The sequence below is a fragment of the Falco peregrinus genome, chromosome 1, assembly GCF_023634155.1.
Source record: "Falco peregrinus isolate bFalPer1 chromosome 1, bFalPer1.pri, whole genome shotgun sequence".
Taxonomy (NCBI): domain Eukaryota; kingdom Metazoa; phylum Chordata; class Aves; order Falconiformes; family Falconidae; genus Falco; species Falco peregrinus.
In genome coordinates, this window is record NC_073721.1 from 24,411,042 (window position 1) to 24,437,207 (window position 26,166).

The following is a 26,166-nucleotide window of genomic DNA, read 5'->3' on the forward strand; positions in this document are numbered from 1 at the left end:
GGTGCTCACTAAAGCGGCCTAATGCAACATTCGCTGGATCTGCCCTGGGTGTGGGTAGCTCAGCGTGACATTGCATCTGCTTGGAAAACATGCTATACATTATACTTAGCTAATGCTTTCCAAAATCTGCTCATCTTAAGGCTACTGTCTCTACAGACTGGAGTGGAATATTTTCCTTGGGTTCTAAGGTATATTTCTGTTTACAGCAGAGATACAGAGATGCTTAATTCCTGCTATAATCTATAAAGGGATCAACTAAACCCATTATTTTGCTGCTGCCTCTATTGTTGATCTTTCTTTCAATAAATACATTTCCACAGTAAGGGATGAGAACAATCCTCTGGGATTTCTATGCCAGAAACATCACTGCAGTGAGAGAGGTCCCTGCAGTGTATAGGGAATCGCTGTCCTGTTTTACTGCTTAATCCTATTGAATAGTGAAATCGGTCCCTTCAAGACATACTGCTTCTACCTTGAGAAACATCAGGACTCTCCAGTCTGGATACTGCCATAGCTTAACTGGAAGAGAAAGTTAGTATTCCTCCTGAATACTTTTTCAGGCATCTGAGTGAAGTGGATGTTAACAGAAAACAGATTACTTTAACTGCCTAGGGTAAAATCCCTTCAGGTTTCAATCACTGTAAGGCTGTGATCCCACTGATTCTAATGGTCACCATAAAATTCTTGGGGAGAAGCAGTTTACAAAACACTTGAGTTTCCTGTGTAAAAATGTTTAAACTCTACCTCCCCTCAAAAAACAATTGTAAAGCCTTTCAGATGTGTTAATAGGGAGAACAAAGAGCAACTAGGCAATTGAGAAGTAGTCTTGCTCCAACCCAGTATCTAATCTAGGCTCCCTTATGTTGTCAGCGAATTTATAGAGCTTGTTTGCCTCTTGATCTGAGTAGCTTCCTTGATCATTTTAGTAGAGCTATTATTTAGCATTCACCTCAGTATTTAAATGTATTTATTTTAAGGCTATTGCATTTGAGGAAGGACTCTAGCTGTTGCTTGTCCTTTGGGCACAGGTTGCACAGAGAGCATGAATTTTGTGGTATTGTATTCATGCAGTAATTTTACTTTGTAAATTTGTAGAATTTAAAATTGAAACCAAAATGAAACACCACACACACACTCTTCTTTGCCCATATGGTGTAGGAGGAAATACCTGGTTACTCTTGAGCTAGGGAGAAACATGCAATGCCTGTCAGGTTTGTGCATAAACTCAGTTGTTGCTTTGGGAGCTGGCGGGTCCTGAGCATGTGGGTCATTTGCTCTTCACTTCTGCTTTCCTCAGGAAATAAGTGCAGCAGCCAATCAGGTGATTCACAGTGGAAAGTTTAAAGAGCAGTGGGGGAGCTGCTGCATACACCAAGATGCCTAGTAGGATAGAAGCAGTAACACTCTTGTCTCTGGATGTGGTTATTGACTGCAACAGGAGCTGCTGAACCTAGGATCCCAGGTATGTCAAGATATTTGCTGTGAAAGCAAAAGGTACAAACTGTTAGTTGTTGAAGGTATCTGCAGGATTATCTGTAATGGGTTTATTGTGGTAGGGTTATTTTCAAACAGCAAAGGTTTCAGTCAAAGTACACCCTAAAATGAAGTACAAGGAGCAAAATGGATCAGTGTTTTGCTTGTATCCTTTAATCAAGGGATGATAATAGGGTCACAGATTTAAGGGGTATATCTGTTGGAGCTGCTGGTGGAGACTTGTTAGATTTGGTTCAGCTTCATGTCCTTATTTAATGAGCTCTTGTTCTGAAATGATCAGAATTGGCCTGGTCTTGTTCCTCTGAGTTTGTTACAACTATATCGTCCATGACTAACCAGAAGCATTCTGTTTGCTCTTGAGATCGAGAGCATTTGATTTCCAGGAGCACCACATCTCAAAAGCAAGTATATCAAATATCCCTGCTTCTCTTTTCACTGTGGTAGGGGTATATGCAAGCCAGAGAAGAAACTGTTGCTAATTAGATATTTAGAAGCTACTTTTTGAAACAGAAGAAACAAAGAGTAGGTGCCTGTGTGGGAGAGCCGAAGTCGGTTTTAGAGCTGTTTTTGGATTGCATGCAGATGGTCTTCAAACAAAAATGAAGAGAAATGCAGTTAAGTATTTTAAACTGAATTAATGATTTGTGAGACTGTACTGCAGAAATGCCTTGTGCAACTTAGATGTACTCAAAAGGTAAAAATATGCTTGGACAAATGAAGTCCTAGTGTAACTGATTGCAAGTCTTTTGGTAGTAATCGTGTCACGCCTTCTTGAAACAAGCTGAAATGATATTTATATTGCTGAAAAAGTAGGGGCCATGTCCTACTGAAATAGGACTTGTTCTCTGAACAGTATTCAATCTTCTGTAAACTGAAAAATGTTTTAATACCCCTATGCTATTCTTATTTTGTTATCTATTTTGATTTCAAGGCACCAGCTAGATTAGGCTCCTATTGTATAAAGCGCTGTGCCAGAACTTGGGACGAGAGAATACCTTCCACACAATTTATGGTTAAATGGACCTGGGAAGGATAGGTAGGATATTGAGTTTTGCAACTTGTTTTAATTCTTGGAGAATTTTTATTAACTCTTTTATTTTTTTAATAACTTGGAGAAGGTAAATAGAGTGACATCAAAATGTAGATTGTTTTGGTGGTGGTTTTAGGTTTGCCTCATGCAATATGGTCAAGTATGATCACTAGACACAGAACCAATAAGTGTAGATAATTTAAGAGGGAGCTCAGGGAGGAAGAACTGAGGAGATTAGGAGGGACAGAGATAAGAGTTGCAGATGGACAGTGACTGGCACAGTGTTTGTTCTGAGGTACTGTCATTTTGTGTGAGCACAGAGTGGCATGAACCACAAGAAGGAATGTAATTGAATTGGGTGAAAACTAGAATCTGTGAGATAAAATGGTTCATAAAAGAAACAACTGATGCCTTCTACTGCTTGGGTCTGTTATGGCATAAGACAGCTTTCCTGGTGAGATAGTGGAATCCCTGGTTTTAACATGCCAGTCAATCATTTTAAATGCTATCTGTATTGCCAAGGAAGGGAAGGGGGTGTAAAAAGGTATCACAGTGGATTTTTGGGATGCTGTGAGCCTTGTGTTTCTGATAGTCACCAGAATCCTGGTTTTAATAGTCAAGAAAAGGTTATTAGGAGAAGGAATATTTAAATCAGGTAGTCCTAGTACTAGGGGTCTGATGTTCAGTCTAATATACCTCTTGTTGTCTGAACAGTTGGAGTAAATAAGGAGGCAGATAGTAGTCCTCATTTTGCTTTCAAGTACTTTTTGGAGATTAAATATTTCCATGTACAGTCAAATATCTGACACTTTTTGCAGATACTTACCATAAAAAGTGGACTAAACTCTGAAATTTTGTATGAGACTTGATTGTGTTTTTGTCAGCCATCTTGCCATGAGACCCTTCTCTGACAAGAAATTATTTTAAATGTGTAAGTAAATTTCTTGATCTTGGTGCAAATTGGGATTTTATAGTTGTATGGGATCCTTCTTTGGACTGCTAGGGGAGTTGATCCCAGATAAACGCAATTAAAATGTCATTTAAAAAATCATGTTTGTTCAGTCAGTAAGCTTTTAGTACTAGCATTCTGCCTGTCCTGCCAGCTTTGGTCAGACCTTTCTTCCCTTTTGTCTTATCAGTCTGAAAAGGTGTAGCCACACAAGTGTGATTTCACACAAGCTTCATTTAGAACAAAAGGGAAAACACATTAATAAGTTCCACTTCCTCTGTTGCCTAACACCACTCTCTGAATGATAATATCAGGTTTATTTGATATATTTTCACTTTCACATCTTTTAAAATACTTATTACTTAGACTTTACTTTTTGTGTCATTGTAATATTTATAACTTGTCAAAGCTGAAATAAGCCATTAATTTACACTGAGGATCAGGACAAATGGTGGGATGTAGAAGAGAGCCAACATATAAGGCATTTTAAAAATATCTAAGCTATCCTTAATACCAAAGATACTTGAATGCTGGATGCTGTGATACTGCGATTGGTCTAGAAGAATAATTATCCTCCAAGAGGAATAAAAAATGTGAAGTATTTAGAAGCCCAAATGAAATTGTAGATGCAAGAATAGGCTATTAGGAGAAGGAATATTTAAAGCAGATAGTGGAAGTGGAGATAACAGACCGTTACTAGAGGACTGATATTTAGTGTAATATGCCTTTTGTAGTCTAGACAGTTGGAGTAAATAAGGAGGCAAATGATAACCTCTATTTTGCTTTCATGTACTTCTGGAGATTAAAGACTTCCATGTACACTCAAATGTTTTACATAGTCTGTTACAATTAGGTCTTCATTAATGAAGTTGTGTGTGCATATCTGGTTTTAATACTTTCTGTGGAGAGGGAAATAATTCTTTCATTCCATACAATCGTGAGAATTTTTTAAGTGACCAGCCCTATTTGCCTTAACTGTGCCACCAGTAAGAAAAGTCTGCAAAATAAATTATAAATAGAAAGAGATAAAACTGATAAACGCATTTGCAGTGCCATTCAGTGCAGTGCAGTTCAAGCAGTGCCATTGACTGGTCAGTCACTGACCTTCTGAGTCAGCATAAGGACTTCATTTCACCTCTTTGTGCCTCAGCTTCTCTATAGAAATGACCAAGGTGAATGTAGGCCCTGGGAGTGAGTTAACTTGTTACTTAGCATTGATTTAGTCTTAGCAGAGTAGCTTTCAAGGTGAGAGGTTTCCATTAGGAAGAGAATGATGCCACCTGGGATGTGAGAGCAGGCTCATTGAAAAAGTAACTCTTAAACTATGCTCATTCTATGCTAGAAGAGTACCCAGGCTTTCTCAACACACTGTACAGCTTCACAATGAGTCAAGTGAATTGAAATCCCCTATGAGGGTTAAGTATAACATATGACAAACTGAACTCCCACGTAGTCATGAGGAACAGAGTCTTCCTGTTTATTCTGTGCGCACAGTCATCATACTTCTTCTTGTCACAGGACTGTGTTGTCTTAGTGCTAATAATTAAGGAAAACAGCAGCAGTGAAACATAAATTGTTGTTGAGGTCAGAAATTCCAGACTGACATCCTTGGAGACTGATCAAAATTTTGTAGCCCTCCACTTCCTGGTAAAAGGACAGAGTATGGGCTGTGGTAAAATCAGTTACCCTCTGCTGTGGGGTGAAAGAGTGGCTGGAAAGCTGCCTGGCAGAAAAGGACCTGGGCATGCTGGTTGATGGCTGGCTGAACATCTGAGCCAGCAGTGTGCCCAGGTGGCCAAGAAGGCCAATAGCATCCTGGTTTGCACCCAAAACAGTGTGGGCAGCAGTGCTAGTGAAGTGATTGCTCCCCCGTACTGGGCACTGGTGAGGCTGCACGTCAAATACTGTGTTCAGTTTTGGGCCCCTCACTTCAAGAAGACATGAGGTGCTGGAGCGTGTCCAGAGAAGGGCAACGAAGCTGGTGAAAGGTCTGGGGCACAGGTCTGATGAGGAGCAGCTGAGGGAACTGGGGCTGTTTAGTCTGGAGTAAAAGATGCTTGGGGGGGGGGGGGACGGACAGAACGGACAGACACACCTTATCACTCCCTATGACTGCCTGAAAGGAGGTTGTAGGGAGGTGGAGATTAGGTCTCTTCTGCCAGATAACAAGTGACAGGGCAAGGGGAAATGGCCTCAAGTTGTGCCAGGGGAGATTTAGATTGGATATTAGGAAAAATTTCTTCACTGAAAAGGTTGTCAAGCATTGGAACTGGCTACCCAGGGAGATGGTGGATTCACCATCCCTGGAGGTGTTTAAAAAATGTGTAGATGCAGTGCTTAGACATGGTTTAGTGATGGACTTGGCAGTTCTAGATTAATGGTTGGACTTAATCTTAAAGGTAATTTCCAACCTAAACAATTCTATGATATACATCCAAGCATAGGTGTCTGCTAGGACCATCGGTTTCCTGCAGGTGGTGTGGTGCACAGCGACAAGATAATTTCACCCTCTTCATCTCTGCAGTATGGAGCTACTGCATGAGTGTGGAAGTGAAACTGGTTCATCTGGCTTGGAGTGGACAGCGTGCAAGCTGTAATCAAGCCGCATAAATGATGGATGGTGAAGAAATAGAATCCCAAACACAGTATTAGTGTTGGCTTATAATTTCTAAACCAGGCTCATAAGTCTTCTTAAAATTTTATTTTAAGGAATGTATGTATTGGTAGTGCAGATATGACTCAGTTTTTGAGGTAATTTGCTTTTTGGAGTATTCATTGACAAACTAGAATGGCAAAGAAGCACTGTAGACAAGGAACCTATTTCCTAGAAATGGGTGTACGTTGGTGTTTTTCTTTGATGGGGTGTAATGATGTGTTAAATATTCTTCTAGGCTCTTAAAGGACTGTATTTGGTGAGTAAAGTGATGATCTACATTCATCTTTGTGATAAATCCCCAGCTGCCTGCCCACACTATGATAATTTGTGTCATATTTTGAGTAGTCAGACTATGTCCTAGACACCAATAAGCATATTGCTGATTTTGATGGAAACTGAAGAGGCCTGATTTCCATTGGTGTAAAAGAGTGGAAAAGAGTCAGTGGCTGCCAGAATTTCCATACTTCTAAACTCCTCAACTCCAATAGTTAAAACTTTCAGGGCCTAGTTTCATGGGACTGGTAAGAGATTATGATAACTGTAAATAACACAGTATCTTTAACTTTGAGTCTCACTTCAGCATGGACAAAGCAGCTGAACTTGCATGGCAGCTGGAGGATTCATCTGGCAAAGCAAGACAGCAAGAGCAAAGCCCTGATGATGGAGACAAAGCAGAAGAGCTGGGTCGGCCTGCACACGACAAGGACAAGCCACCCCAGAGCCATAACCTCCAGTGGGAGAATCTAGGCAGACAGTTTGTAGAGTATGAGCAGGTGGCTCCATTTCTCATCCCAGAGGAGAAACAGAGAAGGCTGCTAGAATTTCTTCCCCTCTTCTTAAAGGTTTGTTCTCCTTGTTGCCTTTGGTGCAGATGCAAAGGATGTAAATTTGAGTTTATGTTGCTCTAACCATTCTGTGGTGACCCTAACTGCCGGCAGAGTTAACTGGAGGGTGATCCCTTTGTCCAGGTGATAATTACTTTTATTCCATTGGAGCCTGGGCAAAGTTTCCTGTCCTCTTATCTAACTAATCTGCTATGTTAGCATGACAAAAGTACATGGGGGGAGTGGCTAAATCCTACTATTGGAGACAAAGGGTATGTTGATGAGACAGGCCTGTTTCCCAGTCAGTATCCTGTGAAGGGGTCACTTCATGTCTGCCTCATCTGTTTTATTGCTTACTGGGGGGCTGAGCACAGTTTCAGTCTGGGAAAATGTGGCTGTGGCATGCAGCCAGCGAGGGGAAAGGCAGGGGTACAGTCTTAAGATGGAAATTTTTGGGTTAATGACAGTGCTGATATCTAAGTTTTGTGCCTGAGAGGAATTGCATCACAGACAGGGAAACTGTGGCATGAGGAGGGGAAGGTCATACTGTGGTTGGGGGACACAGCTGAGAACTACAACGTTTTAGTTAGCAGGCTGCCCTACCCCATGCCTTACAGTTTCCATCAGCCAACAATTTCTGAGATGGCCATATTAACAGGTGAAACTGGAAGAGCTCTGTGATGAGTAACTAGTGTTACAACTCTAATGTATAATAACTCTGTAATGTACTAACAAACAAAGGACTGGTTGGGGGAAGCCTTGAGTGTAGTGACTATATAAAAGTAATAGTACCTGATTGTAGGAGGCCAGTTGGGTGCGATAGTATTAGTCTACTGGATTTTTTTTTTTATTTCTGAACATTTTTTCCACAAAGTCAAGGCTAAAAACCATTTGAGAGGGAAACAGTAACAAACAATTAGTGACACAGGGGCTATGACAAACATTTACATTGTTTTGATTGTATTCAAATTAGAAAATGTAACTGTTCTCTAGTAGGTGTATTACATGATTCAAAAAGTAGCTCTGAGTTGACTTCTGTAACTAGTGTCAGGCTCCTGCCTGTCTAGCAAATGCTGCTTAAATGGATTACACTGGCTGGGGAGAGAATTTTGCAGGGGTATGCTAGCTTTATATTTGTTTCTTTATATTTATTAGTACTTCTAAATCTACCAAAGACATGCTGTATCAGAAAGACTTAACAGTTACACTTGGATTTCAGGCCTGGGAGCAGTCTGGTGGAGTAATCATATTCCCCAACATTCAGCTGTTAGCCAGTGAGGTTTCCAAGCTTCTGACAAAAGAAATTAAGAGGAACCTCAATGGCAAACCTGCAGGTAATGATCCACTGGATCCTTTTATTCTGGGAATGTGCTGTCATTCAGATATCCTCTGTGCTTACCATGAGGGAAGTAAGGAGGGGAACAGGAAAACAGTAAGTGTAGCAAGTCAGATTTTTAGTAGGTGGTGAGCTAGCACTGGTTTTAGATGACTGCACTGAAGAACTGGGCTTGTATGTCCTGCTGACCTTGGATTTGGAACTTTTGTAGCTGGAAATGTGTAATACTGCAGCTATGCACTAAAAGAGTAGGCTACACACTGTTCTGAGGAGCTTTCTTTAATGATAAAAATACTTGCTAGCCACACATGGCTTTCCTGGTGGCTGTTGTACATTCTTCACGCTGGTCAGCTGGCAGACTTCATGAACTGAGCTGGTATTCCTAGTGAAGCTTGTCAGTTTGAAACATGTAGTTTACATGAACTGATCTTAACCTGGTGCTGCAGCAAAATCCTTTTATGTCCTTCTCTTCACTTCAGTGGACTCATGCTACTGTAATTTTGTTAAATTTGTCAGATCTTTTAAGAAAGGAGCAATGCAGTATTTTAATATTTCATAAATAAATTAAAGGTTAATATTTTTATGGTAACAGAGCAAGCTCGTCTGGCTTTGGAGCAATTGCTGCAACAGAAAGGGGAAGCAGAAGATGGCCATTTGCTCCTGAAATCAGTGTATCTTCTCTCTCAGACTGACTTGGTAAGAAAAACCCACTGCCCACAAGACTCCTTTGTAGTCATTTCTTTGGTTGGTTGGTTGGTTTGGTTTTTTCCTTTTTACTTCAGAGAAGCTGGGTAGCCACCTCAACAGTGGAACACCTAAGTCTCATGTGTGTGTTATCCGCAATGCTTTGTGCTTCAGCATGCCCAAGGTATACAGTCAGGTAGAGGACACACAACCAGGTTTATAGTTCAGGCTTTTCTATGAAAAGGGAAGTGTGTGCTCTTTGCTTTCACATACCCTTTTTATTTTGATCATCAGGCAGCTATTTTTTGTAGCGTTCCTCTGATTAATCTTCCTTCCCTCCCCTCCTTGTGTATCACTGCTCTTCAACCTTTCTTTGTCACTCCAGCTTCCATATCAAAAAGAGGAGTAATAAGGATCTATATGGTAATGTAATGGTTGGATTTTCCATCCTGATAGCCTCTCACTTTGAAGCATTTCAAAACATTTCACAAACTGTACTTGTACAGCCATCTTGAATGCAGACTGGCATCAGCAGTACAGCTTGCTGATGGACATTGTGGGTACATCTATCCCTGACTTTGGGCTGAGCAGTTTCTTATCTTTATCCAGATACATGAAAATAAAATATTACTGTCAGCTTCTAGTGGACATGTTCTGTGTATAAGGATTTCTATTAAATTATATATAGTTAGTAACAGCATGAAGTTCCTGATGAGGTTTGATTTTTATTTTTTTTTTCACAGATTTAAGACGTTGCTATTTTTTGTGGCTCACACTCAAACTTCATATCACAAACCTCACCTTTCTGTTAAATTTTCTGCTGATTTTTTGTTTTGATTATTGTGTGCCAAGCAGGCACACTGGGACTTCTCTGTGAGTTGTGCACAGCCATAGTGAAGATGGGAAGAACCTAAGTGCTGAGAAACGTTGCGGAATTTCTTGCATTTATAAAACCTATAATTAGAAAGGTGTGTGCAGTTGTGCAGTATGTTACAAAAGGAAAGGTGTTATAGCTAAATTGCTGCTGGCTGGGTCAAGGAGCAAATAAAGAATTAATGATTTTAACATACTAGACTTTTGTAGCTGCACAGTATCCCGTGAACTAATGATAAAGGGGGCACTGTCTGCCCCTGGACTTACTGCTATGTTAGCTGCTAGTTAATTTGCAAGCCGTATGCTTTATCAGCTGTAGGTTTCCTTGTACAGGACATGGTCAGTATCTCCATCAAAACTGTAGTTCAGCTAGAGTGGGAAGTCCTGGTAATAGCTATGGCAACACATGGTCAGTGTGTTTACTTCTGCCAAGTGGATTTGTACAGCCGTTCTATATGATTGCCATGCTTGTGTGCCCTGGAGAACTTGTAAGAGTAAAATGCTCAAGTAGCTCTTTCATCTGCCATGACTACACTCAGTGTGTAGAAACACAAGGAAACTGTGGTCATCTTCTGAAGGAGCTGATTTTTATTTTCCTTACCTAGAGAACTATGTGGAACATAATTGGATCTGGCCTTCCAGCTGCTTTGATGCAGTGCCTGTACCTTTTCTTTACTTTTCCTCTGAAGAAAATCAGTGATTATGGAGACATAAGCGAGGATGACACCCAAACTCAGGACATGGTTGTTCAGGTGAGATGCACCTCTGGGAGCTCATTTGTTCTGAGTACTCAGATGTTCCTTTAGGCTTTTAGCTATGATTGATTCAAACTGCAAAAAAAAAAAAAAAAAAAGGACTGAAAACCATTGAACAAGTATCAGGAGCAATATAGAACAATCAGATTTATTTTTAAACATCTTTTTTGTTAAACAAAACAACATGACTTTAAGTGGCAAAAAGTCCATTAAGAATATCCTAGTGGTAGTTTAACTTTTTAATTTCACTGCATCCTTTCTTCTGGCATTAGTATCAAACTATAATCCCCCCCCTAATTAATTTTTCTTAATCTCCCAGATATCTGCAGAGGTGTTTATAGTAGTTGATGTTTCTTTGCTTTTCAGATAATGCTTAAGATGTACAGAGAGGAACAAGGTGTAGAGGAACTTCTGGCAGCTGATAAGCTTCAGTCATTAATAATAGCAACTGCTTCACTCTGGGACCAGTGTAGCCACTCATGGAAAGCACCTACAGGCCGTGTGCTGAGAACAATTTCAAAGGCTCAGACGAAAAACAGCATTGTGTACCTTCAAGGTTTGGTTTAGTGATTTGGTTTCTCCTTTCTGTATAGCTCCACTGACAATGATGTCTCAAAAACAGTCTACCTGGGATAGATTTTTATCTTTACATCATCTGGTAGTCAGTCAACTGCAATACACGGGCTCTTGGCTTTCTAGACAGGAGCTTTATGTAGTACTGATAGCCAACTGGAAAATGAAGAGCTTTTTCCACACAAAAATAATAAAATTACAGGCAAGAGCCAATCCCACCTACCACACTAATGTAGGAAAGGACAAGATTTTTGTATGATTCAATGTACGAGCCTAAGATTCATGTGCACTCTAAATATAACGTGAGGGCCAGAGTAGTGGTACCTTTTGGGACAACATCATGATTGGCAGAGGTACATCCTCATTTCTTCCTAAGCTTTATTAAAGGAAGCAATCTTCTTGTTACTAAGAAGTACAAAGGCCAGGAGGCTATATTTCTTAGAAGGAAAAAAAAAAATAAATTTATAATCCACACTATACTGTCAGTGTTCCTTGTCATGGAGTAACTGCATATAGGTATTTTTATTTTTAAAAATAAAAAATTTGGCTTCCTGAGTGAGACTGAAAGACTGAAGAATAATAGTTCTAAGATTACTGATCTGTTTAGACATTTTGAAGCTGTCCTGGAAGGACTGGCCATCAGATCAGACAAGAAAACTAAGCTTCATTGCTCGGAGCAAGCCTCATTGAGGCAGAATTCATCTGTTAACTTCACATAGAATGTGTGATTGACTTAGTACAAAACAATAAAATATGTCAGCCTCTGCTTACCTTGTATTCAGACAGATGGATTTACTGTATACAAATTTTGGTGAGTGGGTGAGTTGAAGTTTGTACTCCTAAGACTGAATCAGCTGAGAGTTAAGCAAAGAAATGCATGCATGCATACTTTAAAATCAGAAATGTTCTTCATGTGGCCTCTAAAACAGGTGTGACATTCGTATATCCTCTTGATGTTGTTTTTTTTAACCTAGAAAAATTTTGAATAGAGTCCTGTTTTACTGGGAAATACATTTTCAAATGTGCTGGTTTCTTTTTTATTGGTAACTTTGAACTTGTCAGTTCTTAAATACCTGCATTTTTTTTTTCCCACATAGCTGTGGACTGCATTAAAATAGCTATTCAGAATCTCTTTAAACTGGCTGACAACCTACCTGCCTGTGATGTGTGTGAAGCTGCTAGTATTATCTTGTGCTTTGTGAAAGATTCCTATCCCATATCATCAGCTTTGTTAACAGAGTTCGAGAATAATGATGGATACCAACTCCTGCTAAAAATTTTACTTGGGTAAGTAAAGAGGTTTTAAGTGGGCTTCTAGAGGGTGGTAAAACTTCATTTTCAGAATGCATGGTTGTTTATTCTAAAATATGAATCATGTAGGTAATCCTATGTGGATGCAAAGCCAACAATAAAGACCTTAATATTGATTTTTTTCATTACTGTTTTAGGAAGGGAAGTAGTACATAACTTCTTTTAGTGAAACCATAATGGAAATTAATGGTAGGAGAAGTTAGTCTACAGTTGGGATAGGGACTTACCAATCACAAGATGAAGGTTCTTTGTCAATTAATGTAAGAGGGGTTATAGGTCAGATACATTTGTCTTGGTTAAGGTGAACTCTTGATCCAGGAGTGCAGTCAGCACTAGAGACGGAAAGCTGATCTCCTTGCTGTACAAAAAACCCAACCAAACAAAAAACCCCACTCAAACTTATATCTGAAATGGTTATGTTCCTCAGAACTGAGGTGAATATAAACATATCAAGACAAATCCCCACTAGTTATCCTAATCAAAAGTACAAAGTAGAATCCTTTACCCTCCTTGTCTCCTTGCATTGTCTAACCAGACTCTGAGTTTTGCTATGTCAAAACAGTATATTACACTTCCCCAGAAGGACTTTAGGAATTCTGTTTTGGTTTTCTTTAATATCTTTTCTTAATAATTTTCTTTAATATCGTATGAAGAAAGCATTTCCAGATCTTCTCAATCTATTCTTGTTTCCATTCTGGCTTTGCCTTTTCTTGTACTTCTCCAACACTTTGGTGGAGAACTTTGATCAGTACCTTAGACTGAGGGTGGGTATTCTGTAATTTAGATATAGAGGATTGTAATTTGAATCATGAACCAAAATATATCCATACGTGAGTATGATTTTTATGATTATGGGATAGCACAAAATTATTAACCTACAGTTGGAAAAAGTTATGTCTCTTTCTAGCGGTGTTTTCTGTAGTTACTGTAGATTGTCAAGCTTTCTGTCATAAGCTGTGTTGAGATATATATTTCTGATGAAATTCTAACTATATAAGGGCAGAAATGCCCAGTCTTTATCAGTAAGGGCTATGGCTGCTCCCATCCTTCTTAACTGATGTAACCAGGCTGGAGAGAGAAATAGCATGCAGGTGCTCAAGGCTTCAGATTTGTCTTTCTTTTTAACATATACTGGCAGAAATGGGTTGACAGAGAGCTTCTTTCTTGAATGTGCTGTGTGACCAGATTTCCTTTTCTCTGATGTTCGGAGTTTCTTTTTCAGGTAAAAAGAAGCTTGATTGCAGTCTTTCCCACCAAAATGGATACTAGCATTTGCTCTGCTCCCCCACCCTCCACCCTTTTTTTTTTTTTTTTTTTTATTGTTTAGATTAAAGCAGAGCACATTAATTTTGTTTTCCTCTGCCATCAACCCATGCCCAGATGCTGCAGTTTTCCTTAAGAATCGATCCCTCTAAGCAGTATAGACTAGGATGACATGATAAGTAGCTCTGCCTTTTGACAGACTCCCACTTCAGTCTAAACTATGGCAAATCTGGGATTACAGGTCAAACTATCTCCTTATGGAGGAGAGAGATGCCATCTTTATGTCTGATTCACAAAGCTCAGGCTGTCGCAACAGAGGGAAAACCCAGTCACTCATTATGAGTGATCAGCAGACTTTGTTTATTGTGTCTTACAATCATCTTTTATGCCTTGTTATAATTAGCTCATACGTATTACAAAAGTTAAGCTCATTATTGGTTAGTTGCCTAAATACCAAGCCCACCCCTAGTTTCTCTTCTGTAGTTATCTGTTCCCTCCTGCAACATTCTTTACCGACCGCAATCTTCTTGTTATTGTGTAACAAAACCAGCCAAAGACAGTGTATTTTTGCTTTACTTCAGATAAGCTGAGTGTGATGTGCATTTTTTGTCCAGCCAGCTGGACTATATGTGAACTTTTTCAGCTAGCCAGCTATCCACAATTCCCCCGTTTTTATTTTGGGCGACATAGGCTTGGTTGACCATTTTCAGTAACAGCGTTTTAACACAGGAAAATACACAGCTAAGCACTACTAAAACTATTACAATAATGACCAAAAATAATAATCCCATTTGCAAAATGCCTTTAAGCCAGCCTCCTAGTCCCAACCAATTTCCCAAAGTGTCTAAGCCAAAAAAACCCCCGATATCTTTCTGTACACGCGGGGTGTGGCTGATAAGGTCTTGTATCTCCTTATGTATAGATTTTGAATGATCCTCTAGATCCATGCAACACATCCCATCAAAGTCTTCACATCCATGCCCGTGGGCCAGCAATTACACCTCTTATTGATGATTCAGGATTGTTGCTGAACAAGGATTTTGGTCACTTTCTTCCTAATCGCGTGAAGCTCTAATAAGCGTTTGCTTTTGCTAAACAAATTCACAATTCCCACATTACAACCCTCGCAGTTATGTTTGATAAATCCAAAGTTCACGGTAACACCCTGTTCACCATAACAATACCCATGCCCCACAGTTACAGTTACCACATTTAAGGCAGCTGGAGTGACCAACTGGCCTTGGGTTATGAGATTGTATCTTTGTTGTCAAAAGTTCGAGTTTTTCACGTGTGATCCCCTGTATGTGGGATCGGAACAGATGTTGAATAGGTTCTAGAACAGGGTCTATCGCACGGTGCAGGTGAAGCAGCGTTCTCGCGTCGAGCTCCTCCAGTGTGCTCTACAGCAGGTTTTTATCCAACAGCTGGGAACCCAAATAGTACCTGAATCGGTAGAAATACAGACATAACCACACCCCACATAAATCACCTCCACAGGACGTACCCATTGTCCTGTTTTTGCATCCTTATACAGTACTTTCATGTGTGGTGGCCTGGGAGGTTCTGAGCCAGCGTGGCACCTTATTATAGGCGGCTCATTACTGTCTCCAAATACACACAAATGATTAAGCACAAAAAGAGCCTTTTCTACCCTTTCTCTTACATCCTGAATCTCTTTGAACTTTTCTATATAATGTTTTAGCGTCCCGTTAGCCCGCTCTATGATTGCTTGTCCAGTTGGAGAATGAAGGATTGCAGTAACATGTTTAATATTCCACATTTGCATAAAGCGTTTAAGTGATCCGCTACCATATGCAGGTCCGTTATCAGTTTTAATAATAATAGGCACCCCTAAAAAAGCAAAGCAACTAGTTAAATGCCAGCGCACGTCCCGGACCTTTTCCCCGGGCTGTGGTGTGGCCCATAACATATGGCTATAGGTGTCTATAGCAACATGCACATATTTCAATCGACCAAATGCAGGAACATGAGTAACATCCGTCTGCCAAACATCATTAGACCTTAGTCCTCGCGGGTTGACCCCTCAACCGAGCCCTAAGCCTGAGTTATGGTGACTACATATAGGACAAGCCTTCACAATGGCCCGAGCCTCCTCCATAGTTTGTAGGTTCGTGCCAGCCCCTTTGCATTTTGATGGAAGATCGAATGGGCTTCTCGGGCTTGACAATGTGGTGCTAATGGGGGTTCAGTAGCGACTGCGATGAGATGATCAGCTCAAGCATTGCCCTCTCCGAGGCCTTCTTCCCACTGATGGCTTTGGATATGGATCACTGCATGCGATTCCGATCTCTGTGTGATTGCAAGCTGCAAGCTCACAAGTAGTTCTGTCAAGCGTTGATTCTTTAAATCACGCGCGCTTGCATCTTCAATCCGGCTGACTATGCCAGCAACATAGAGAGAATCTGTGACTACGTTCAGTGGGACATCTCTCCATCTAATAAATGTCCAGACCACTGCGAAGAGTTCTAGCGTCTGTAGGGAATCCTTTGGCTGCACTTGTAGAATTTGGTGTTGCCACCCTTGCTCATCTTTCCACCTTATGGCAGTGGTCCTAGAGTGTCGACCCACATCAGTAAAGGCCATAAGAGCATGCGGGATAGGCTGGCTGGATCGCTTCGGCTTAACAATCCAGCCCATGTTCTCCATCCACGACAGGATGGGCAATGGGAGTGGTTTAACTATTATCGCTGCTCCATCGTGGAGTAATGCAGCCTGTAGTCCCTCGGAGTTCTGCAAGTACCACTCCCAGTAGATCTGTCTCATCGGCACCCATATCGTGCCAGGAGGAGTGCCATCCACCTGTAAGATACGACAGTGACCTTTCTTGATCAGCTCCGTCAGCGTAGAAAGTTTTTCTTGTATTGTGTGTCGTGGTTGCAGTGGGGGAGCTATCCATTCCAATACGATGGTGGTGTACTCCCCTTTCTCCCCCGTTTTTATTTTTCGCTGTGTTAGAGCACCCATGAGGTACCGAGTGCCACATAAGATAGTCAAATCGATGGGTAACCCTACAACACGCCGATGCGTGGAGCACGTAGTCACCATTGATGCTATTTGTTGTAACGTTTGTTCTTGCTGTTCAGTAAGCTGTACTGGGGTTGAGGGATCTGTCCCTCTCAACAGGGGGCGTAGTTGATTTAATAGTTTATTGGGGATGCCCACTACAGGTCGGAGCCATTGCAGATCACCGAGCAGTCGTTGGGCGTCGTGAAGGGTTTGGATATCCAGATGGAGTGACAACTTTTGAGGCTGAATTTTTGTATCAGTAATGCACCACCCCAGATACTTCCAGGGGCTTGATTCTTGCACCTTTTTGGGTGCTACTACCAAGCCTCTGTGCTTGAGTTGTTCTGTTAAAACCTGTTTTTGTTGTAAAGAGAAGGGTGTCGGCTGTGCTAACAAGATGTCATCCATATAATGGTAGATTAAAGTCTTAGCCCAGCATTGTCGCAAAGGTTGCAGTGTGGCATCAACATAGAGTTGACACAAGGTGGGCGAATTTCTCATTCCTTGTGAGAGGACCGTCCATTCAAAGCGTTGATCCAGTCCCTCCCGGTTGATCACGGGTAAGGTAAAGGCAAATCTGTGCTTATCATCTTCATGTAAAGCAATTGTGAAAAAGCAGTCTTTCAAATCTACAATGAGTAAATGCCACCCTTCCGGTATCATAGCTGGGTTGGGTAAGCCAGGTTGTAAGGCCCCCATATCATACATCTGTTTGTTTACCGCTCGCAGATCATGAAGCAATCGATATTTTCCAGACTTTTTCTTGATAACAAAGATGGGGGCATTCCAGGGGCTCGTTGACAGATGCAAATGACCTTGTTGATACTGCTCTTTAACCAGTTCATGCGCCTGTTCTAGGCTTTCCCTTTTTAGCGGCCACTGCTCTATCCACACTGGTTCCTCTGTCTTCCATCGGAGTGGGATCGGGAAAGTCCAAGCAATGGCCGCTCCTAGAAAGGGAGGTCTGAAGTGAGGACCATCCCCATTTGGGCCAAGATATCGCAGCCTATCAAAGCATGCACCCCCTCAGGCAGTGGAATAATCGAGACACAACAGTTTATGACTTTGTCAGCTATAGTCCATCGTAGTAGGGGGGATTTGCGAGCGAGGGTCATTCCTCCTACTCCTGCAACTGTAGCATTGGTCGTATGGGTTGGCCAATGCGCCGGCCATTTGTGTGCACTGATTATAGAGACATCAGCGCCAGTATCCAACAGCGCAGTAATCGAGAGTGTCTGGTCTCCATACTGCACTGTGACCGATCGCCGTGGTCATTGACCCAAGCCAATAGTCAATAAAGCCATTTGTCCCGTAGACCCAAAGTTACCTTGTCCTCGAGGTTGTTCTTGCAATGGTTGGAGGGTGCCTGCAAGATGCGGTAGTGGAATCAACTGGGCTATCTTGGTCCCTTTAGGTATAAAGAGTGGGGGGAAACAGTGTCTGAGCCATAATATGAGTTTCTCCGTGAAAATCTTTATCAATCAGTCCCACCAAAACATTGAGTCCCAACATGGTGGCTGATGAACGCCCTATGAGTAATGCTCCAACAGCTTGTCCGCTTATACAAATTGGTCCTTGTATGCCAGTAGCAAGTTTTGTAGGCTTTGAGTCCAATAGGGTACAATCTACTGTTGTTGCCAGGTCCAAGCCGAGGCTTCTGCTGGTTGTGGGTTGGAGAGGAAAGGATTTTGTGCTGCTGGGTAAGCAGCCGCTTTTTGTGTCGGCGCGGGGCGGCTCTTCCCGCTGGGTCGCCTGTTTCCCGATCGACGACAAGCAGCTTCGTTGTGAGTGTCTGAGCGGCAGTTTCGACACCATACAGAGTTGGCATTGCAGTCCCGTCTCATGTGTCCGGTGACACCGCAACGGAAGCACCGTAGATGAGATGGGCCGCGGGCATTTGATCGCCCAGCAGAGGCTTGCAAAGGAGCAAGGGCTGCCAAGACCTGACTTTGGGTAGCCTGCGCCTGCTCTTTTAAAGCACTCCCTAGTTCTTTTATTGCCTCGACTAACATAGCCTGGGGCCCGACTGGCACTTGTGCCATTCTTTCTAAAGCTTCTTCTATGGTCCATGTCCCTGGTAGCGTAGCTAGGTTGTTACGTGTGGCTGGGTTACAATTCTGTATGGCACACTGCTTTAAAATAGAGCCTTTGAGATAGTCTTGCACCCCAGCCGCCTGTATGGCGTTTGCTACCCGATCGATAAATAACCCAAATGGCTCCTCCCTTCCCTGCTTGATTCCCATATACAAAGGGATTCCTCCAGGTTCCTTTATACGGTCAAGCGCTAGTCTAGCTAGCCTCATCGCCTCCTTCGCCTTATCCGGTCCCATCAGTGCCTGAGCTTCAGTTCGAAAATAGGGTCCTAAACCCATCAGCTCCTGTAGAGTAACCCCATGCAGTGGGTCCCCTGGCTGTCTAACCACTGCTGTCGATTCCTGAAAAGCAGCCTGCCAATGAGCATTAAACAGAAGCTGCTGATGTTGGCTCAAGATTAACTTCATTATACTGCGTATGTCACTCGGGAGTAAGATATTAGTTCCCCAAATATAATCTAACATTTGCCTGGTGGGTTCCCCTTTCAAACCTGACTCACTCACCGTAGCCCTTAGCTGAGTTAATAATTTCCAATCTAAGTTAGTGATAGAAACCGTGATATTCCCCTGCGCATGTGGCTGTGAATACGTGACTGGGAAAGCCTCATGCACGATTCCTGCGGCAAAATCACGTTCACCCTCAAGCATAGCACTTTCTGCTGTCTGCTTCCAGACCTTTTGCCTATTTTGGGCAACCTGAAAACTTTCCACAAAAGGATTCGTACATTCCCTACTCTCTACTGGGTTTTTACGCTCTATTTCCTCGTTTATCTCATCATTCCCCGACGGATGGGCTGAGGGTTTCGAAGAGGGCGGCGACGGGAAGGGCGACTGTTCCCACCTCCCCTGTTGAACCGTCAGCGTACGCACCGAGGGAGGCAACGGGCAATCGGGGGGGGGAGCCGATTCCCCCTGCTGTGTGGCTATTGCAGTCCCGCTTGCAACTCCCAGTCGTTCAGAGGCAGCAGCAGCCGCTCTCTGTTCAGCTCGATGTTGCAAAAGGGCATTGGCGACAGCTTGCCACGGTTTCATCAGTTTTTTGGCAGTTTTATTGTCGGCTATTACTTCGGCAAACAGTGTGTCCCCATAATTACGCCACTCTGCATGCTCGAAAACCGTATCTGGATTCCCAAAATGACCCTTCGCTACCCCATACGCTAATAACCCAGGTAATTCCCTTTTACAATCTATGCCCTGAACGCTCCGCTTTTCTAAAAAGCATTTGAGCAAATCGTATGTCGCTTGTCTCTCCATACCGTCATCAGCGCTGTTGCAGCCTTTGTGAGACTTCGGCGACGCGTGGCCGGCGGGACCCTCTGTAGGTGCTCCCAGGCGCGGGGACTGTTCCCTTTCGCCTCCTGCACTGCTTTCAGGACCGGTACCCGATCTCCGTCGACTCGTGGCTCGCAGGTTCATCCCTCTCTAGGGTCTCTGTTTGGGGTGCCATTTGTCACGACGGAGGGAAGACACAGTCACTCAATATGAATGATCAGGAGACTTTGTTTATTGTCCCTTACAGTCACCTTTTATGCCTTGTTATAATTAGCTCATACATATTACAAAAGTTAAGCTCATTATTGGTTAGTTGCCTAAATACCAAGCCCACCCCTAGTTTCTCTTCTGTAGTTATCTGTTCCCTCCTGCAACATTCTTTACTGACCGCAATCTTCTTGTTATTGTGTAACAAAACCAGCCAAGGACAGTGTATTTTTGCTTTACTTCAGATAAGCTGAGTGCGATGTGCATTTTTGTCCAGCCAGCTGGACTATGTCTATGTGAACTTTTTCAGCTAGCCAGCTATCCACACTCAGGCAATATATTTTTCCCTTCCAAAGGGCTGAGATTTTTCTGTTACTTATCTCAGTCAGCAAGTTTCTTACCTTGTCAACCATATGCCTGCCTTTTAAGGTGAAGTGTCTGGTTTAATGTTTTGATTTCTCATAAAATTTAAGTTTTTACTCCCCAAAACAGGCATTTTTGGATATAATGAATAATTTTAAAAAGTACACTTATCTGGACTAAATTCAAACATTTATCTTCCCTTTCTTCAGAAGATTCCTCAAAATTCTTTTTAAGTTTGAAATTTTTGTTCTAATTCAGAATGTGCTACCATGGTGTGGAGTTACTGTTTGCAAAATGGTTAAAGAAGTCAGAGAAATAAGGCAAAACGACAGTAAAATAGACTGGGGAGGAGTGGGGAGTAAAATGGGTAGCTCCTGTGTGCTCAGTACCTGGTGATATATCCAAAATGTTTTACTAAGGCATGAACATGTGACTCTCCCAAGTTTTGTTCCTAGATGTGAGGGATTGGAGCAAAATGAAGCAGACCCCTATCTGGATGAGATCTTGGACATGCTGACCTGCCTTACAACCTGTGGAAAAACTGAACTGAAAGTTTCTGGCGATATTGTACACCCACAGTTACCGCACTTTGATTTTGAACAGACACGGTCTTCTGGTACAGTGTGTATATATATATATATTTGTATTTATATGTGGCTATGTAGCAGGTCATAGAAAAGTGAAGCTCTGTTCATTATGTGTTTTAAGATGGAGGAAGAAGTATGAGATGGCATCTTTGCTCTGTGACCTTAATGCTGCAGGAGTCTGACTCTTACCTATTTCAAACTGAACTGATCATGTCAGCTGTAGGGTCTGATCCGAGGCTGAGAACATGCCTCCCAATCACATCCCTCATGTCTGTGACTTCTATTTCCACTTTCAGACATGATTTAACATTATAGTTATTGTGCTTGCAGTCTCAAATAGCGCTGATGTAAAAATGGTCTTACCTGGTTTTATCCCACAGGAATGACAGTGAAAAACCTCCAAGCTTTTCAGGTGTTGCAGTCCATTTTCCAGAAAAGTAATGACCAGCACTTATGTGGAAGAATCTTGGCAGCAATCAGTACCATATGGGCCTGGGATACAGTGAACTTCTTTCTTCTGGAATGGACACTACAACCTATCAACCAGTTTACTGACATAATCCATTTCAAACCACACCAAGTCCAAGTCCAGTTCTTCAGACTGGTGGAGTCCATAGTGCTAGACCTGTCTTATGTCCCCCATGAAATTTTGAAGAAGATTCAGTATTTAATAAAGGAAAACATAGTGCCATTCTGCACCTTGACAGCTCTCCGGTGCCTTCTCAGCATGACCAAGAAGGACCTGTTATTCAGTGACATATTCCGCGACTCTGGGCTCTTAGGCCTACTGCTGGCTGTTTTGAGGAGACAAGCCAAGATCCTCAGGAAGTCAGGTACAACTTAGTGTCATTCACAATGACTGTTGAAGTAGGAAGATCAATGGGAATTAATGAAACCCTTTCTACAGTTAATTTATACATTTTATATACTAAGTAGCTAGGTTTTGTCTTCAAGCCAACTGGCCTAAGTTTATGACATACTAAGTTGGGGGTCATCTCTGAAATCTTAGCTGTTGATTATTCTGTTTGCTAGCCTAAACAGTTCTGGGCTATTCTTCACCAGTGTATGATGAATTATTCTGGAGGGTACCATTCAGCCCACGTTTTTAAACAGGTCTTAATTTGGGGTTCTCTAGGATGCCATCTTGAGAGCAGAGGAAGATTTTTTTCTCAGTGCTTAGTTCCTCTGAAAATAAGACTTAATCCTGAGGAATAATAATGGAAAGCAGTTTCTTGAATTTTGACCATATATTACGTGCAATTACTACCACTCATTGTCATCTGATATAGTTTATTTCCTATTATGAAAACAGGAAGGTGATGGTCCTGGTATAGTAACTGGAGTACAGCTGACTTAGGGGATAGATTCAGATATTTAAAAGTTTATAACTGCTATTAAAGAAAGATGCATGGTAACATTTTCTGTGCTGTATGAATTAGGAAATGTCTTTAAATTTCAGTGCAATAGTTATTTAGTAAAGGAGGGAGGGACTCACAGTACTAGGTATAACTTCTGATGCAGCAAGCACAATTAAATTATTTATACACATTTATTCCAAACAGCAGAAGGGACATGAATTGCAGAAAATGTTCCAGAGTGCAGATATCCATTACCTGCAAGGATACTTAGATTTGCATTTTTTATATTGGAGAACTAGAGTTTTGTACAAGAGTACTTAGGTAAGGTTTGTCAAGATACATACCAAGGTTCTTGAAAACGTACCTTCTGGTTAGAAGCTGGTGTGTAGGTGCTTTCTTTTGTCTTTGCATCCATTTCACTCTGTGATTTAGATTTTATAGAATGAGTAATTGAATAGCTATGTAATTTGTAAATTTAGACACACAGATGAAGAGGGACTGGAGCAAAGGCACTGTGTGAAGTGATCATTACTTCCCTCTTTTGGTTTCCAGAAATTTAGCCTGCAAACTTCAAGGCTTTTAGATCTAAAAATAACCTACCTTACACTGTCTACTCTTGGAAATGTTTGCCTTTGAATATGCAAGGGGTTTCTGCTCTTCACTTTTAGTTTAGACATTTGAGTACTTCTGTTGCTTAAAATCTCATCACTTCACAGCTCATAATCCATAATTTTCTTTTTAATTGTGTGTGTTTCTACTAAGGATCACTAAACAGGTAACTAACTCCACATCAGTTGAGAAGCGGAGACACTACAGTTGCCAATATTGCCTGTGGTTATGCAGAAGATCTGGGCCGCAGGGCATAGAATCAGACCTGTTTTTCCCAATCCCAGACTAGACCCTGATGACAAGACAATGCCCTGTCTGAATTTTTTGCTCATTTTAGGGTTCAAGTAGCCTGTAAGCCATATTTAAGAGAAAACTGGAATCTGCTGGGGAACTGGTTTTGCTTTTTGGTTTAACATATTTTAGCTACAGTTACCTATGTCTTGTATAAATTATATTACAACTTCTAATAAACTGACAGCTGGAATGCATCTGCCTGGTGTGGAAGAAGGCACTGAGAAGGAATTAAATGCTGTGATGTTGAAGATGGTGGCTGCCCTTACAGTGAGGTCTGTGAGGAACACTGGTAAGAAATTACATATAATTGCCTTACCTTTATGGTATTTGGTAGTTAGTGACCACTATGCCTCTTAAGGAGCACCAACAAATTTTCCCACTTTTGTGCTTCAGTGAGAAGTGAAGGAGAAAATTTAGAAATGTAGGGATAACAGATACACCAGGAAGAAATGTGGCAAAGTTGTTCTCATCCTGCATAATGAGCTTTATCCCAGTACCCATCCTGCTTCCCTCATCTGTGTGGATGCTATTGAAATGTTTACATAGAAAAAAACAATCTTACCTTGAAAACAAGACTCTGTCCACAAGTTTTGGGTAATGTTTGTTCATCCAGATTTTTTTCTGTGATATCTATTATTTGAAATCTTGATAGGATCAGACACATGCTGAGTAACGCTCATACATTTAGTATTGCATACCTAAGAGGTGTATGTGTAGGGAATATAGTGAAACATGGTAATACAGAAGTGAACTCTTCTGAATAGTGGAATCCACTCACTTAATTTGCTCATGAATCCTGGAATCATCATGTTTGCAGCATCTTATATGGTGCAAATTATTGTCACAAACTATTAAGCAGTCCCCTTCATAAACTAAGGAGATGTTTAACCTGGATACTCATAAGGCATCTTTTCCTTTTAATTCATTACTGTATTGGGAAACTGTCGCCTATGATGATTAGAAACCATGGTCATCCAATCATTTTAGTTCTAGTTGTTCCTATGCCATTCAGTTTGTGTCATCTTTAGCTTAACCAGCTCTTCTTCTTGCTTCTCCTGCTGTACTATTACTCAAAATATTACACCAAAACCGAAAATCTATCTGCAGGTACTACAACTGTTATATAACATTTGTTATATGGTACTGTATTTGTCCCCAGTTGTTCTGAAGGACTATGGAATGGTGCCATATATCAAGATATTTTTGGATGATGAGTGCTACAGAAGTGCTACTCTCAGCATCTTGGAGCAGCTATCAGTCATCAACTATGAAGAATATATGAGCATTATTATAGGGGCCCTCTGTTCTTCTACTCAAGGGGAACTACATCTGAAACTGGACTTGCTGAAGGTAATTTATGTGGCTTCTCTCTTGGTTGTTGTTTTCAAGAAAACTGCTTGGCTTTTGGCAAATGGCTCTTAATCTCACCCCTAGCACTGAATTTTTTCGAAGAAGTGCAGACAGAAAAAGCCATGGGCCAATTTTTGATTCTGGTAAATTGGGCGCTTTGATTTTTAGTAGTGTATGTATGTGTGGTGAACACCTTCACTCAGTATCAGATTGTGAAGTATTTTGAAGACTTAAATAGTAATGAGGGACAGAGAAATGGAAGTGGCAAAGGGCACAGTTGTATGAGCAGTTCACATGTAATATGACAGAGAAAGGGGAAACAAACATGAATAACAGTGGAAGAGATGTGGAGGGAGGATGTGAGAAGAGGTAAAGGAGGAAGACTGGAAGAGGGAGGGTAGGTATGAGATGAACAGCTTGATTCTGGTGAGTTTGAGGCTGAAACTTTGCTGTCCTTAATTTTGTCATCTCTCATATGCACCAATGTAATAGAAAAAGAGATGTGAAATAACGAAAAGGAGTAGTCTTGTGAATGTTTGGAGGAAGAAATCAGCGTTATTCATAGCCTCTGTTGTGTTTATAGAGGGCTTGATCCATAAGTAATGAAGCAGTGGAAGCAATGTGTTTTATTTTGGTTTAGATCATAGGCATCAAACTGAAAAGCAGCAGTGTTGTAAGCACTGATTTAAAGTTTCATTCTACATTCTCGACAAAGCGTGAACTGAATTGAGCTTTCAGCACAATATAGCACCTGATTCTGTGATTAAAAAAACCATGCTACTTTAAAAAAACAAAAACTTGAAAAAGTTTATAGTTTGATTTGAAACAGTAAACTTTAACAATGTTTGCAGGAAAAGTTGAATATAGTGTCCAAACTAATATGAAAATAAATGCAGCTTTGGTGTCTAATTTTGACAGATGTAACTGTATTAAAGCATAATGTAGGCAAATGAATTTATTATCTACATCCATTGGGACTGTGATTGTGTTACACACAAATTCAGATTGATTTGCTAATATATATTTATCTGTTAAAGCCTGCGCCCAAATGCAATTAACACTGCCATATTCCAGTGTGGCACACGGACAATTATGAGGAATAACAAATAATGGAATGTGAAATAAATTCTGTTAATGATAACTGAATTAGGGGGTTTTCAGCAGACATCAGTTTTATAGATTCAAGACAGAGGAATACTAAGTCACAGGCGATTAAATTCTAACTGAGTTAGAACTGAAGGAAATGTAGTTACTGTTG

General features: G+C 41.2%; 1 protein-coding gene across 5 annotated transcripts in view; it reads left to right on the plus strand.

The window, feature by feature from the left end:
- The first annotated feature begins 1,317 nt into the window (after positions 1-1,317).
- Positions 1,318-26,166, plus strand: part of WDFY4 (WDFY family member 4) — a 144,822-nt gene continuing 119,973 nt past the window's right edge. Inside the window, exons 1-12 of one of the 5 annotated variants that reach the window (XM_055793255.1) lie at positions 1,343-1,462; positions 2,426-2,530; positions 6,699-6,971; positions 8,173-8,287; positions 8,882-8,985; positions 10,452-10,598; positions 10,968-11,157; positions 12,272-12,461; positions 21,154-21,326; positions 21,678-22,130; positions 23,743-23,847; positions 24,718-24,908. In XM_055793255.1, coding sequence (XP_055649230.1) covers positions 6,711-6,971; positions 8,173-8,287; positions 8,882-8,985; positions 10,452-10,598; positions 10,968-11,157; positions 12,272-12,461; positions 21,154-21,326; positions 21,678-22,130; positions 23,743-23,847; positions 24,718-24,908 — 1,929 coding nt within the window. In that variant the 5' untranslated portion in view covers positions 1,343-1,462; positions 2,426-2,530; positions 6,699-6,710. Of the gene's footprint in view, positions 1,463-2,425; positions 2,531-6,698; positions 6,972-8,172; positions 8,288-8,881; positions 8,986-10,451; positions 10,599-10,967; positions 11,158-12,271; positions 12,462-21,153; positions 21,327-21,677; positions 22,131-22,877; positions 22,977-23,742; positions 23,848-24,717; positions 24,909-26,166 lie in introns of those variants that run through there. The other 4 variants (XM_055793251.1, XM_013300522.3, XM_055793252.1 and 1 more) reach the window with 4 other exon arrangements.